The 14,405-nt window shown below is 68.0% G+C and overlaps 1 protein-coding gene across 6 annotated transcripts; it reads left to right on the top strand.

Moving 5' to 3' along the window:
• The first annotated feature begins 150 nt into the window (after positions 1-150).
• On the top strand, positions 151-13,885 carry ZFYVE27 (zinc finger FYVE-type containing 27). 6 transcript variants are annotated; one of them, XM_073354641.2, is made up of 14 exons: positions 151-243; positions 1,472-1,719; positions 1,821-1,891; positions 2,298-2,484; positions 4,124-4,219; positions 5,944-6,056; positions 6,892-7,034; positions 7,204-7,275; positions 7,644-7,664; positions 7,868-8,015; positions 8,699-8,745; positions 8,920-9,048; positions 9,778-9,859; positions 12,002-13,885. In XM_073354641.2, exons 2-14 carry the CDS (start codon positions 1,523-1,525, stop codon positions 12,064-12,066), a joined length of 1,371 nt encoding a protein of 456 aa, XP_073210742.1. In that variant the 5' UTR covers positions 151-243; positions 1,472-1,522; the 3' UTR covers positions 12,067-13,885. The 6 variants fall into 6 exon arrangements, with proteins under 6 accessions (XP_073210742.1, XP_078710032.1, XP_078710031.1 ...); XM_078853903.1 differs by having other exon boundaries at positions 152-243; positions 1,475-1,719; XM_078853904.1 differs by having other exon boundaries at positions 152-243; positions 1,522-1,719.
• Positions 13,886-14,405: the final 520 nt, after the last annotated feature.

The following is a 14,405-nucleotide window of genomic DNA, read 5'->3' on the forward strand; positions in this document are numbered from 1 at the left end:
CGCTCTCGGCGGTGGGGGGCGGGGCCAGGGCCTGGGAGGGGGCGGGTCGGTCTGGGCTCTGGGGGCGGGGTCTGGCCGGGGAGCGGGGGCGGGGCCTCCTGGCAAGACCCGCCCCCGCGCTCCCGATTGGCCGTTGGGGGCAATGGGCGGGTCCGGGGGTCACGTGCTGAGGAAGCAGCGCCGCCAGCCCCGGAAGCAGACACTGCGGTCCCAGGGCGGGGCCCGGCCGGGGGCTCCGGCCAGGTGAGAGACCCCCCCCCCCCGAGTCTGGGGGGTGCTGGCGGGAGGGGGGGGCGCCGGCGGGGCGGGGCTGGCAGGGGGTGGAGGGCCGGGGGGGGGGGCACCGGCGGGGCTGGCAGGGGGCGGCGGGGCGGGAGGGGGGGGCGCAGGGGGCGGCGGGGCGGGAGGGGGGGGCGCCGGCGGGGGGGCGCCGGCGGGGCGGGGCCGGGGGGGGGGCGCCGGCGGGGCGGGGTTGGCAGGGGGCGGCGGGGCGGGAGGGGGGGGGGCGGCAGGGTTGGCAGGGGGCGGCGGGGCGGGAGGGGGGGGGGCGGCGGGGCGGGGTTGGCAGGGGGCGGCGGGGCGGGAGGGGGGGGCACCGGCGGGGCGGGAGGGGGGGGGGCGGCGGGGCGGGGTTGGCAGGGGGCGGCGGGGCGGGAGGGGGGGGCACCGGCGGGGCGGGGTTGGCAGGGGGCGGCGGGGCGGGAGGGGGGGGCACCGGCGGGGCGGGGTTGGCAGGGGGCGGCGGGGCGGGAGGGGGGGGCACCGGCGGGGCGGGGTTGGCAGGGGGCGGCGGGGCGGGAGGGGGGGGCACCGGCGGGGCGGGGTTGGCAGGGGGCGGCGGGGCGGGAGGGGGGGGCACCGGCGGGGCGGGGTTGGCAGGGGGCGGCGGGGCGGGAGGGGGGGGCACCGGCGGGGCGGGGCCGGCAGGGGGTGGCGGGGCGGGGCCGGGAGGGGGGGGCACCGGCAGAGCTCTGGCACGCTGGTGGCTGCGGGGTTCATCCCTCCTGCCGAGTCTGGGGCTGACGAGATGTGGGACCCCCGGCCCCCAAGACGCGGCGGGCACCGGCACCCGGTCTTGTCTCCCGCCTGCGGAGCGGAGCGCTCGGGCCCCAGGCCGCCCTGGGGGCGGGACGTGCCAGGCCAGCGAGGGGACGGGGCCTTCGCCCTGGCGGGGGAGGCAATTGGCTGCTGGGCTGCGGCTGCCTGGGCCTGTCTCCTGCGCTGGCGGCGGGAAGGGGCTGCGAGCCGCCAAGGCGGTGCCCGGGCCCCTCTGCCCCTCAGCCGGGTGGGGCTGCCTCGTGCGTCCCTGGGCTGGCTCTGCCCGGCTGGCTGAGCAGGGCCTGGCCGTGCTGCCCTGGGCCATGGCCTGCTCTGGAGGGTGCTCCCCCCATGGGGGGCCAGTGGGGGCCCTGTCCAAGAACCTCCCATGTCCCGCAGCCCCTGAGTGTCTCCTCCCCCCGCACCCCCCCAGCAGGCAGCGCGGCCCGGGGCCGGCGGGCAGGGTCTGACTCCTGTGTGCAGCATGCAGGTGACGGAGCGTGAGGCTGCGGGGCAGGGACTGGAGGGGGGCCCTGCCCAGCCCGATGCCCAGATGGAGTCGCCTGCCCCCCCCAAGTCCCCGGCCTTCGACCTCTTCAGCCTGGTCCTGTCCTCCAAGCGGCTGGAGATGTACCTGGAGCCCCTGGGGGACGCCTGGGAGGGGATCCACTTCCTACTAAGGTAGGTGCTGTGCCCGGGCTCTCAGCATCGCCTGCGGGTGGGGGGGGCTCCCTCTGGCTCCAGCACGGTTGGCAGCCGCTAACCTGGGCTCTGCCCTGCAGGTGGCAGATGCCTCTGTGCTCGCTGCTCACCTGCCTGGGCCTCAACTTCTTGCTGCTCACCCTGACTGAAGGTAAGGGGTCGCCGGGGGGGGGGGGGGAACGGGGGGGTGGGCATGGGGAGCAGGCTGGTTGGGGGGAGAACGGGGTGGCGGGGGCTGGGGATGTCGTGGCAGGTGGGTGGGGGATGGGGAGCAGGCTGGTGGGGGGGAGGATGGGGTGGCGGGGGCTGGGGATGGGGAGCAGGCTGGTGGGGCAGGGGATGTTGTGGCAGGCGGGTGGGGGATGGGGAGCAGGCGGGTGGGGCGGGGGAGGAAGGGGCGGCGGGGGGCGGGGTGGGTGGGGGGCTGGGCAGGTGAGCATGGCTGATGGGAGGGGCTGCAAGCATGGGGCTGGAACCGGCTCATGCCCTGGGGCACAGCTGGGGCTGGGGCTGGTTCTGCTCCGGCCTGGGGGCCTGATGTGGCCTGGCTCTTCCAGCTGCCTGGTTCTCGCTGTGCGCACTGCTGGTCCTGGTGCCCGCCCTGCTGGGCTACCTGCAGGAGGCCTGCCGGGCCCGCCGGCCGGCACCGGAGCTGGTGCGCCAGAGGTACCACAGCGTGCGGCGCGAGGACCTGCAGCAGGTGCGGCTGGCGCGGCATGAAGCCGTCACTGAGGTGAAGAGATTGTAAGTTCTGGGGCCCTACGGGGTGGGGTGGGGCGGGGCGGGGTGTGGCCGGGCAGGGCTCTCAGGGACTCCAGCTTGGGGGTGAGACACCTGACACCCCCACCCCTCCCCGCCAGGGCTCAGGCCTGTGGAGTGGAGGCAGGGAGAGGCTGAGACAACTGGAGTTATTTAGTCTGCAGAAGAGAAGAGTGAGGGGGGATTTGATAGCAGCCTTCAACTACCTGAACCCCCCTTCCAAAGAGGATGGATCTAGACTGTTCTCAGTGGTGGCAAATGACTGAATGAGGGGCAATGGTCTCAAGTTGCAGTGTGGGAGGTCTACGTTGGGTATTAGGAAACCCTATTTCACGAGGAGGGTGGTGAAGCACTGGAATGGGTTACCTAGTGTCACGGACTCACCGATCGTGCCCACTCTTGGCCCCGTGTGGTCCGTGGCAGGGTGCCCTTTCAGTGAGACAGCCCTTCTAGGGGGGCCACTCTTTCTCGGGGTTAAGCCCCTCCACCTCCTGGATCCACACCTCTCTGAGCTTTAGCACCCCTGTCTCTGCCGTGGGCCCCCTCGGGGAGTCCTCTCACTCTGGACCCCCCAGGGCCTCCGCCTCCCAAAGGGGACGATTCCCCCTGTTCTCTACACTGCAGCGACTCTCAGCCAGCGTAAAACAGGAGGTTTATTGAGTGTTGAACACAGTCCAGGAAACTCAGGACCTCAGGCCTGGCCTCCCTCAGCACAGGACATCCAAGTCCCCCTGCACGCAGGGGGGCTCTGCCTGCTCCCTCCCTCCAGCCCAGAGCCCCCCTGCTTCCCTGCTGGGCATCTGATAGCACCGGCCCCAAGCCCCCCTCTGTCCATTGTCTTCTCTTCAGGTAAACAGGGTCGCCTGGACCCCTCTCCTCTCGTCTGCCCTCAGGTCCCGGGGGTTCTCTCTTCACAGCCCTTGTTCTCCTGCTGGCCAGAACCAGCTGCCACTGAGCGGGGCCCCCGGGTCACCAGGCCATCGGCCGGGGTCCCCAGTTCCCTGGCTGGTCCTCTGGAACAACAAGCTCCCTCTCCCGTCATCTTGTTAAACCGGTAACCCCCAGAGAAACTGATTCCCACTCCCTCTGCATGCAAACCATAGGAAAACCAAGGGGCGGGGGAACCCCTAGGAAGCAAGGAAACCAGGAATCTCCCCCACTTCCTCACACCTAGGGAGGTGGTAGAATCTCCTTCCTTAGAGGTTTTTAAGGCCTGGCTTGACCAAGTCCTGGCTGGGATGATTTAGTTGGGGATTGGTCCTGCTTTGAGCAGGGGGTTGGACTAGAACCTCCCGAGGTCCCTGATATTCGATGACTCCGTTTCGTAACTGCCCGCCACGGGGCAGGGTCCCCGCCAGACAGGCCCTGGGGTGGCTAGGCCCTGCTCAGCAGCCTCTGGCTCTGAGCAGTGGGGCAGCCCCAGTGCCCCTGTGCTGCTGGGCCTGGCGCAGGCGAGGGGCTGCCCAGCTCAGCGACTGGCAGGGACTGGGTTCAGTTCCTGGCTGTAGGCCCCGCTGGGGAGGATGGGACGCGTGTCCTGCGCGGGGTGGGGTGGATCCGTGGTCTGGGTGGCTGGGTACATGCCCGGGGTGGGCACCCCCTGACGCTCCCGTTTCTTCCCCAGCCTGATCCACCTGGAGGGCTTCCTGAGCTGGCTGTGCTATGCCTGCGAGGGGGCGTACCGTGTGCTGCATTGGGAGACCCCTGCCCTATCGTCCCAGTGAGTCTGCCCCGCCCCCCCCCGCCCCCAGGGGCTTTCTCCTCTGGTCCTTTCTGTTGCAGGGCCTGGCTGGGGACCCCCTGGAGAGGTTGCAAACCCAGCCAGTGAGCCAGGCACCTGGTGCCCAGTGTGTCTGGGAGGAAGGGAGGTGTCCAGGTTGGCTCCCCTGTGTTTCGGGGGTGGGGGTGGACTTTGGGCATGGAAGAGTCATGGAGCAGGTCCTCAAGGAATCAATTCTGAAGCACTTAAAGGAGAGGAAAGTGATCAGGAACAGTCAGCGTGGATTCACCAAGGGCAAGTCATGCCTGACTAATCTAATTGCCTTCTATGACGAGATAACTCCCTCTGTGGATGAGGGGAAAGCGGTGGACGTGTTGTTCCTTGACTTGAGCAAAGCTTTTGGCACGGTCTCCCACAATATTCTTGCCAGCAAGTTAAAGAAGTATGGGCTGGATGAATGCACTATAAGGTGGATGAAAGCTGGCTAGATTGTCGGGCTCAACGGGTAGCGATCAATGGCTCCATGTTTAGTTGGCAGCCGGTATCAAGTGGAGTGCCCCAAGGGGTCGGTCCTGGGGCCAGTTTTGTTCAATATCTTCATAAATGATCTGGAGGATGGTGTGGATTGCACCCTCAGCAAGTTTGCAGATGACACTGGGAGGAGTGGTAGATATGCTGGAGGGTAGGGATAGGATACAGAGGGCCCTAGACAAATTGGAGGATTGGGCCAAAAGAAATCTGATGAGGTTCAACAAGGACAAGTGCAGAGTCCTGCACTTAGGACGGAAGAATCCCATGCACCGCTACAGACTAGGGACTAAATGGCTAGGCAGCTGTTCTGCAGAAAAGGACCTAGGGGTTACAGTGGACGAGAAGCTGGATATGAGTCAACAGTGTGCCCTTGTTGCCAAGAAGGCCAATGGCATTTTGGGATGTATAAGTAGGGGCATTGCCAGCAGATCGAGGGACGTGATCGTTCCCCTCTATTCGACATTGGTGAGGCCTCATCTGGAGTACTGTGTCCAGTTTTGGGCCCCACACTACAAGAAGGATGTGGAAAAATTGGAAAGAGTCCAGCGGAGGGCAACAAAAATGATCAGGGGACTGGAACACATGACTTGTGAGGAGAGGCTGAGGGAACTGGGGATGTTTAGTCCTCAGAAGAGAAGAATGAGGGGGGATTTGATAGCTGCTTTCAACTACCTGAAAGGGGGTTCCAAAGAGGATGGCTCTAGACTGTTCTCAGTGGTAGCAGATGACAGAACAAGGAGTAATGGTCTCAAGTTGCAGTGGGGGAGGTTTAGGTTGGATATTAGGAAAAACTTTCACTAGGAGGGTGGTGAAGCACTGGAATGCGTTACCTAGGGAGGGGGTGGAATCTCCTTCCTTAGAGGTTTTTAAGGTCAGGCTTGACAAATCCCTGGCTGGGATGATTTAGTGGGGGATTGGTCCTGCTTTGAGCAGGGGGTTGGACTAGATGACCTCCAGAGGTCCCTTCCAACCCTGATCTTCGATGATTCTATGCAGCTGTAGGGGGATGGTTGTGACAGCCTGTACGAGGGTGGGGGCATACACTGCGGGGACATGGCCTGGGGACATGGGGGAGGTACATACACATGGTGGGAGAGGTGCTGGGGGCTGCGTACGCGTGGCACGGGGTGCGTATGCTAGGCGTGTGGCCAAGGCGCTCCTGCTATTCTGGGCCCTGTACCCTCCTTTCCCAGGTTCTATGGGGCGCTGCTGGGCTCCCTCTGTGTCCTGTACTTGCTGCCCTTCTGCTGGGTCCTCGCCCTGCTCAACAGCACCCTCTTCCTGGGGAACGCCGAGTTCTACCGAGGTGAGAGCCCCCTCCGAGGGCGCCCATGGGCTCTGGGGGCAGCAGTGGGTCTGACTGGCTGCCAGGGGACAAGTGCCAACTGGAGACCCACAAGCACCCCCCTCCTGGCTGGGCCCAGGCAGGTTCCCCCTGGGTCTGACTCTCCCCATAGCTACAGCTGCCAGGGTCATCCCTGCTGCCAGCCTCCCTGCTGCCAGCCTCCCTGCTGCCCCTCTTCTTTGGGGTCCCCTGTGCCCTCTGTGCCAGGTTCCCGCTGCCCCTTTGGTCCAAGGATCCTGGCTGTGGCAGTAGCTGCTGCTTGGCCCTTCAGGGGGTGACGCCGCAGCCTGGCACCCAACGAGGCCGGTGTGAAGGCAGCTGCTGGCCCTGGGCTCAGACCACTAGCGCCCGAGATGCCATCCTGTTCCCTCTGCCGAGCTAGGGACTTGCTTGGCCCCTCACCGCAGGATCGGCCCCTGGGCTGCCCCGGTACCGACCAGATCCGTGGCCCAGAGAGACCGAGCATCTCCCCGGGTCCCCTCCCCAAGTCGGGGAGCTGGTGGCAGGAGTGAGTGCTAGCCGGGACTCTGCCGGGGGAGGGCTGCCTCACGTGGAACGGCAGGTCTGGGGGGGGCCCTGCTGTCCCAGCCAGCCCTTGTGCACTGTGGGGCAGGAGGGGCAGCGGCCCCAGCTCCATGCCGGGGCTGCGGCTGCCCCTCGGCACCATGGAAGCTGCTGCTAGGGCCTGGATCATGGCTGGGCTGGACCCTGCCTGGGGGTGGGAGCTCTGGGCCCCGCCTGGGGGAGGCTGGCATGCTCCAGGTGTGTCCCGCCCCGACGCTCGCTCTCTCCCCAGTGCTGCTGGAGCTCAAGGCTGCAATGGAGCGACGCCTCGGCCCCAAGCCCCTCGCCAGCACCCTGGAGCCAGTGGAGCCTGACGCGGGAGCAGAGGGGGGCAGTCCCCTGGTGGATCGGACCCCCACGCCCACGAGCACCGAGGTGAGCCGGCTGGGCTGGGGGCTGTTGGCTCGTGCTTCCCGGCCCCCATCCGGAGCCTGGTCCCTGTGCTGCCCGCGGCCCTGCCCACGGCCCTGGCTTCCCTGAGCTGCCCGCGCCGCTCCCTGCCCGGGTGGGCAGGGCCGTAGTGACTGGGCCTGTATCCTGGCAGGACCTCACGCCCGGCAGCGTGGAGGAAGCAGAGGAGGCAGAGCCTGACGAGGAGTTTAAAGATGCTATTGAGGTGCGTACCCAGCGGGGCGGGTGGGGGGCTCCCCACACACCAGGGTGCAGGTGGGCATTGCGTTGAGCTGTGTACCCCCTCGGGCGGCCACTGGAGGGCACCGGTGAGCGAGAGCTGGACAGGGATTCTCACTTTCCCCCTTAGAATGAGAGGGGCTGGATGTGGGGGGGGGGGTCCTGCCCCCGGCCCTTCCCCACACCCTGGCACGTGCTGCCCATGTGCCAGGCAGGCAGAGCCTAGTGCTGCCGTCTCTGCCTCGGGGAGAAGCTGGGGGTCTATGGCTGTCCCGGGCAGGGGCGGGGGGGGCCTGCCTCTGTGTGTTCTGTTGCTACTGCCTCTCCTCTCTTCTCTCCACGCGGCGGGAGAAGGAGACCCAGGCGCTGGCCATGGTGAGTACCAGGCAGGGCTGGCGCTCGCCGGGGACGGGGGTGGCACCTGCCCCAGGCAGAGCGCGGCCCTCGGGTCCCTGGAGCGGAACCAGGCTGAGCAGCAGCTCCTGCCCTGTGGCCCGCGGGAGGCTCGGTCAGGGCGAGCTCTGCGCCCAGCTGGGTCCCCAGGGAGCGGCCCCCGGCTGAGTTGGGCTCTCCGGCAGGAGGACGACGAGGTCTCCCAGTGCTCCGCCGTGTTCGACCTCGGCCTCCCGGACGGCAGCAGCGTCATGAGCAAGAACGAGGTGATCCGCAGCAAGGTGTCGCGGCTGACCGAGCGGCTCCGCAAGCGATGCCCCAGCAATAACTTCGGTAGGGGGGGCGGCGAACGCCGGCGGGGCAGGGGCGCAGCTGAGCGCCAGCCTGGCAGGAGGGGCGGCGAACGCCAGCTTGGCGAGGCAGCCCCCCCCCGCCTGTGTCTGTCTGTCAGGGGCTGGCCTGGGGGTGCCCGGGCGGTTGCTGCCCCGGGGAGCTGGGGATGGGCACTGGCTGGGCTGTGCTGTCCGGGTGCCAGGTCTGCCCGGCCCTGAGCCACGCTGTGGGCAGTGGGGGGCTCCCCCAGGGGTAATGCTGCCGGGGGGATGCTTGGTGCCCCCTGCAGGGCCCTGCCAGCTGGAGCTCTGGCCTCTGCAGCCAGGCTGGAGCCCCCAGGAGATCCCCTGAGCCAGGGCTCCTGCTGGGCTGGACCTGGGGCTCCGAGCTGGGTCCCCACTCTCCCGGGCGGCAGCAACGGGCACGTGGCCATGGGAGCTTAGGGTGCGGGCGGCTGCCGCTTCCAGAGCCAGGGCATTCCCAGGCGTGCCAGGCGGCTCCGGGGGAGGCTGTGCAGACAGCAGAGAAGCTGGTCTCTGCATTGAGGCTGCCTTGGGCCAGGGCATCGCCTTGGCCCCTGGGGCGCAGGGCCTGGCGCCAGGCTGAGTTCCCACGTCCCCCCTGCTGCAGGCAGTTCAGCCCCAGGCAGTGCCCAGCCTGACTCTTTGCTCTGTCTCCTCTAGGGAGCTGCACCCGCTGTGCAGCCACCTTCTCCGTGCTCAAGAAGAGGGTGAGTCCTGCCTGCTTCCCACCCGCTCCCATCTTGCCAGCTCCGCTTGGGTCTCTCTGGGCCCTGGCCTGGCTGGCTCAGCTGGGCAGTAGTGGGGCCTCCTGGCCACCCCGTGCCCTGGGCTGTTGGTGCGTGGGTCGGCTCCTTGAACCTGCCACACAGCGCTGCTTGCAGGCCTTGCTCTCCGGACAGTCAGCGACAGGCACCCGCCATCCCCCAAGTGTCCCGCCACAGGGCCCAGCCGCCGTTCCCTGCCTGGCACTTGGCCCAGGCTGCTGCTTGCCGGACCCCACAGAGTCTGGGGTGAGACAGTGTGAGAATAAGCCATGTTTCGGGTCGGGGGGAGTCCAGCCATGGGACGTGAGGACCCTGGCACCAGAGCCCGCACTTGGCCCCAGCTGGGTGAGAGCCCCTCTCCGATTGCTTGTCCTCACGCACCCGGTTTCCGCTGCACCCCAGACAGCGAACAGGGACTGGTCTTAGGTCAGGTCTTTGCTGGTGAATTAGCTGGCCCCAGGGCATGGTCTGGGGAGTGAAATTCACCCCCCTGCCGACCTAGGCCCTGGTGTAGCCAGCGTCGGGCTGCCGCCTGGGGAGGTGGGCTACGCTCCGTGCTGGACTGCGTGTCTATGCTGCAGCACCGGCTCAGCCCCTTTGTAGTGTTGACGTCACCACGCTGGGACGACCTCCCCCCGGTCTCCCCTGCAGCCTGACCCGCACTGTGCCCTGACCGCGCCCGCTGTGCCAGACCATAGGGCCGTGCCCAGCCAGAGGGGCGCGTCCCCCCTCCTGCCGCGTCTCTGCCCGAGGGACAGCGGTTAGCCTGCAGGCAGCTCGGCCCTGCGGGACCTTCCTTGGCACTCGAGGTGGGTGCCAGAGCCAGGTGATCTCCGTAGCCCGGGTGCCCTCAGCAGGTCCTTGGGTCACAGCCCCCCGGGACGGCCTCCAGCAACCCCTGCCCTGCCCCCGACAGGCAATCGCCTGCCTTTCCCCGGGGGGGGGCTGCACACTGACCGGCGTCTCTCTCCCCAGCGGAGCTGCAGTAACTGCGGCAACAGCTTCTGCTCCCGCTGCTGCTCCTACAAAGTCCCCAAATCCTCCATGGGAGCCACAGGTGAGCGGGTGCAGGTGGGGGGCCTCTCCAGCCCTGGCCTGTCCCAGCAGGGGGCGCTGTGGGGAGGGGGGCAGGGCACTGGCTGGGGGGGGCTCCCAGCGACTCCAGCAGGGGGCGCTGTGGGGAGGGGGGCAGGGCACTGGCTGGGGGGGCTCCCGGTGACTCCAGCCCTGGCCTGTCCCAGCAGGGGGCGCTGTGGGGAGGGGGGCAGGGCACTGGCTGGGGGGGGCCTCCCAGCGACTCCAACCCTGGCCTGTCCCAGCAGGGGGCGCTGTGGGGAGGGGGGCAGGGCACTGGCTGGGGGGGGCTCCCGGTGACTCCAGCAGGGGGCGCTGTGGGGAGGGGGGCAGGGCACTGGCTGGGGGGCCTCCCGGCGACTCCAGCCCTGGCCTGTCCCAGCAGGGGGCGCTGTGGGGAGGGGGGCAGGGCACTGGCTGGGGGGGGCTCCCGGTGACTCCAGCAGGGGGCGCTGTGGGGAGGGGGGCAGGGCATTGGCTGGGGGGGCCTCCCGGCGACTCCAGCCCTGGCCTGTCCCAGCAGGGGGCGCTGTGGGGAGGGGGGCAGGGCACTGGCTGGGGGGGGCTCCCGGTGACTCCAGCAGGGGGCGCTGTGGGGAGGGGGGCAGGGCACTGGCTGGGGGGGCCTCCCGGCGACTCCAGCCCTGGCCTGTCCCAGCAGGGGGCGCTGTGGGGAGGGGGGCAGGGCACTGGCTGGGGGGGGCCTCCCAGTGACTCCAGCCCTAGCCTGTCCCAGCAGGGGGCGCTGTGGGGAGGGGGGCAGGGCACTGGCTGGGGGGGCTCCCGGTGACTCCAGCAGGGGGCGCTGTGGGGAGGGGGGTGGGGCGCTGTGGGGAGGGGGGCCTCCCGGCGACTCCAGCAGGGGGCGCTGTGGGGAGGGGGGCCTCCCGGCGACTCCAGCAGGGGGCGCTGTGGGGAGGGGGGCAGGGCACTGGCTGGGGGGGCCTCCTGGCGACTCCAGCAGGGGGCGCTGTGGGGAGGGGGGCAGGGCACTGGCTGGGGGGGGCTCCCGGCGACTCCAGCAGGGGGCGCTGTGGGGAGGGGGGCAGGGCACTGTGGGGGGGGCTCCTGGCGACTCCAGCCCTGGCCTCACCCAGGCAGTGGGGTGGCAGCAGTGCATCGGCACTCAAGTAGGGATACCAACTTTCTAACTGCAGAAAACCAGCTCCCTTGCCCCACCCCTGCCCTGCCCCTTTGTGGCGCCCCCCCTCCAGCCCCCTCCCTCCATCGCTTGCTCTCCCCCACTCCCACTTGCTTTCACTGGGCTGGCTCGGGGTTGGGGTGCAGGAAGGGTGAGGGCTCCAGCTGGGGCTGCAGGCTCTGGGGTGGAGCTGGGGGATGAGAGGTTTGGGGTGCAGGAGGGGGCAGGGGGTTGGGGTGCTGGAGGGGCTGCAGGCTTCGGCTGGGGCGGAGGGGTTTGGCGTGCTGGAGGGGGTTCCAACCTGGGGCAGGGGTGCGGGGTGCAGCTCCCAGGCGGCGGAAGGGAAGCTCCCTGGCTCCGTGCCGCTCCTGAAAGCAGCCGCCAGGTCCCTGCAGCCCCTAGGCGCAGTACATGCTGCCTGTCCCCGCAGGCACTGTCCCCGCAGTTCCCATTGGCCACGGTTCCCGACCAATGGGAGCTGCGGAGCTGGTGCTCGGGGCTGGGGGCGTATGTGGAGCCATGGTGGCTGCCCCTACGCCTAGGGGCCAGACATCCCGGCGGCTTCTGGGAGCCGTGCGGAGCCAGGGCTGGCAGGGAGCCTCCCTGAACCCCGCTGCGCCCCGACCAGACTCCTACCAGCCTGGTCAGCTGCCACGGTCTCTTTTTGACAAAACCGGACACCGGGCAGCGGCGATTGCTGGCTCCTCTCCCTTTGCTCTCTGGTGTGGGAGGGGCTCTACTGGGGGCCATGGTGCAGCCGATCCCGGGCAAGCTGGGGAGGGGACAGGTCTCTGCTAGCTGGGAATGATGGGGAGGGTCTCTGGGGGGGATGGAAGTGATGGGATGTGGGGGGTGCAGTGATGGGGAATGGGGGTTGGTGTTGGGGGTTGTTGGATGGTGATGGGGGTCTTTGAGAAGGGTGATGGGGGTTGGGTTTCTGGGGGGGGCAATGGAGTGGATCTCTGACAGCTCCTTTCCTTCCAGCCCCAGATGCCCAGAGGGAGACAGTGTTCGTTTGCTCGTTGTGTAACCAGGTTCTCGTCAAGTGAGCGGAGCCCCCAGCAGGGGCGTCTCCGGCTGCCTGTCCCTGCTGCTCTGGGCAGGAGAGCACCAGGACCCTGCGTTGCTGAGTCCCCCCCGCCTGCCCTGGCACTGCCCAGCCCATGGCACTGGGTGGCTGCATGGGCCCCACTGCTCTGTTCCCTGGAGCTTTGCTGTGGGGTCCTGACTGGGGCAGGGGACTGAGGCCAGCCACCCCTCCTCTCTGCTCTGGGGCAGTGCCTCAGGGGCCTTTGCAAACCCCTGACAGTCACCCTGACCTGCCAAGCCAGAGGGGTAACCATATGCACAGTGCCCTCTGCTAGCTAAGTCCCCCACAGCCTGCCCCTGGGGTCGGAGCAGACCCTCCTCGCCCCACTGGGCTGGGCTTCCTCCCCGCCTGCAGGCAGATGGAAGCAGGCAGGAGCCAGGCTGTGCTGGGCTGGGCTGGGCGGAGTACAGTGGGTGGCTGGAATGGGCCATGGGGGGAGGGCAGGGGGAGTAGAGGGCCTGGCGTGGGGTGGCTCTTGGCTCGCACTCTGCATGCTGGGCTGCTGGTTCCGCTCCCATCACCTGGGGCCACAGCACCCCCCTGCTCTGGTTCTGCTCCTGTCACCTGGGCCCACAGCACCCCCCTGCTCTGCTGCCGCCCTGCCCCACGGAATCCGGGCAAAGGCTTCACCCCCCCATGGCCCTGGGGGGCTCCTCTCTCAGCAAGGGGGTTGCTGTGAGTGAGGGCTGGAAGCAATACAGGGCCAGGGCAGAGCAAGGGTCTCGCAGGCAGGGCGAGGCCCACTGCCCGTTCTGCGCTGACCCCTGCATATGTGGGCATTACTGTGTGTGTAGCTGGAGCTGGCTCCTGTGTCCCCCTGTGAGGGATCGTGGGGCCCCTGCAGGCCCCCTGGGCTGCACACGCCCTGCTGGGGTAGCCGGCACCTGTTCTGCTGGGGTGGGGGGGGGGCTCCCTGCTGCCCCGTGAGCCGCTGGCAGCAGGCTCCAGCCTGGCCCTAGGGCAGCATCTGCCACGTGCAGGTCACGTGAAGCAGGGTTAAAAGGTGGGGCTGCTGCGTGGAGACCTCCACCTGCTTTGTCCCATGGCAAACGCCCTGAACCGGCACCAAAGGAACGGGAGCAAGGAGAGCGCTTCATGCCTGGCCAGGCTGGCAGCCCAGGGGCCCTTCCTTGGGGTGCCAGGCGTAGCTGGAGCGAGAGGAGACCTGGGGGGGGGGGCAGAGGGGCTAGCTGGGGTGGTTGCTGCTGCTGTGCCAGGGTGTCCCCCTCTCTGCCCTGGGCTGCTCAGGAGCAGGGTGACCACGGCCGGGTCCCAGGAGACTGGGGATGGGGGGCTGTCAGCGTGAAGCTCCCTTCGGCTTCTGTTCTGCCTATTCCCCCTCCCCCTGTCCTTAAGGACTCACAAGGGAGGGTGGGATAGTCTAGCCCTTCCCCCTCTTTCTCCACCACTTAGGCCCAGTGTCTGACTCTCCAGTTTGGGTTTATTAACTTTCTGGCCCCATGGCCTGGGCCCGGTACCCGATATGAGTCCTGGGGAGGGTGTGGTGTGAACGTGGCTCCTCTGTTTACACAACAGCAGCTTCCCCTCTGCTTCTCTTGCACCGGTTGGTAAATGATGTGACTCTCCCTGGCTGAGTTGGCACCAGTGAGAAACCACCTGTCCCAGTGGCCTCGGCCCCCTGGGCAGGTCCCTGCTCTGTGCCTCCAGCCCCCTGTCCCTGGGTGAAGGCGGGGGAGCTCTGAGGAGGACTGTGCTGTTAGGACCAGGGAGCCTAGTTTTCCATGATAACCCCCCCAATAAACGTGACTCTGCATTTCTCTGCCGTTTCGCTGACTCGCTGTGCGTGTTGCCCTGGCCCCAGGTGGGCACCCTCGGCCGGATCCGGCAGGCTCGGATACGGGGGTGCTGCAGAATGTTTTTATTCTCTCACAAAAGGTGAAAAGTCCAGATTCTCTGCAAACCCCAAATCTGTGTTTTCTGGGCCCAGGGGCTTGCTCGGAGCCCTGGTTATTAGTCATGGGGGGCTGGGCTGCCGTCTCCTTGCCAGGCGAGGGGGCTTGTGCAGAGCTGAGCGGTGCTGGTGCCGGCTGGGGGGGGGGTCTTCCCCTAGCACCCATGTCTCTGGCCGGAGGGCAAGGGCCGGCTCCTAGGGTGCTGTGGTGGGGAGGGGGCTTTGCAAGCTCTGCAGGAGAGGAGCCTCCCCTCCCACTTCTGCCAGCTTGGAGCTGGGGGTGAGGGCTGAATCCTGAGGTCTCTGCCTGCAGCCCCCCGGGTCTAGCAGGGAGACGCCCCAAGGGGAGCCAGGCACCCCCAGGTTCCTTGCACGGCAGGGACTCA

The sequence above is a fragment of the Lepidochelys kempii genome, chromosome 7, assembly GCF_965140285.1.
Source record: "Lepidochelys kempii isolate rLepKem1 chromosome 7, rLepKem1.hap1, whole genome shotgun sequence".
NCBI lineage: Eukaryota > Metazoa > Chordata > Testudines > Cheloniidae > Lepidochelys > Lepidochelys kempii.

Coding starts and splice junctions, on each gene's coding strand:
- ZFYVE27 (XM_073354641.2), top strand. CDS start 1,523: ATGCAGGTGACGGAGCGTGAGGCTGCGGGGCAGGGACTGGAGGGGGGC. Junction 6,057..6,891: donor GAACGCCGAGTTCTACCGAG/GTGAGAGCCCCC, acceptor CTCTCTCCCCAG/TGCTGCTGGAGCTCAAGGCT. Junction 7,276..7,643: donor AGTTTAAAGATGCTATTGAG/GTGCGTACCCAG, acceptor CGGCGGGAGAAG/GAGACCCAGGCGCTGGCCAT.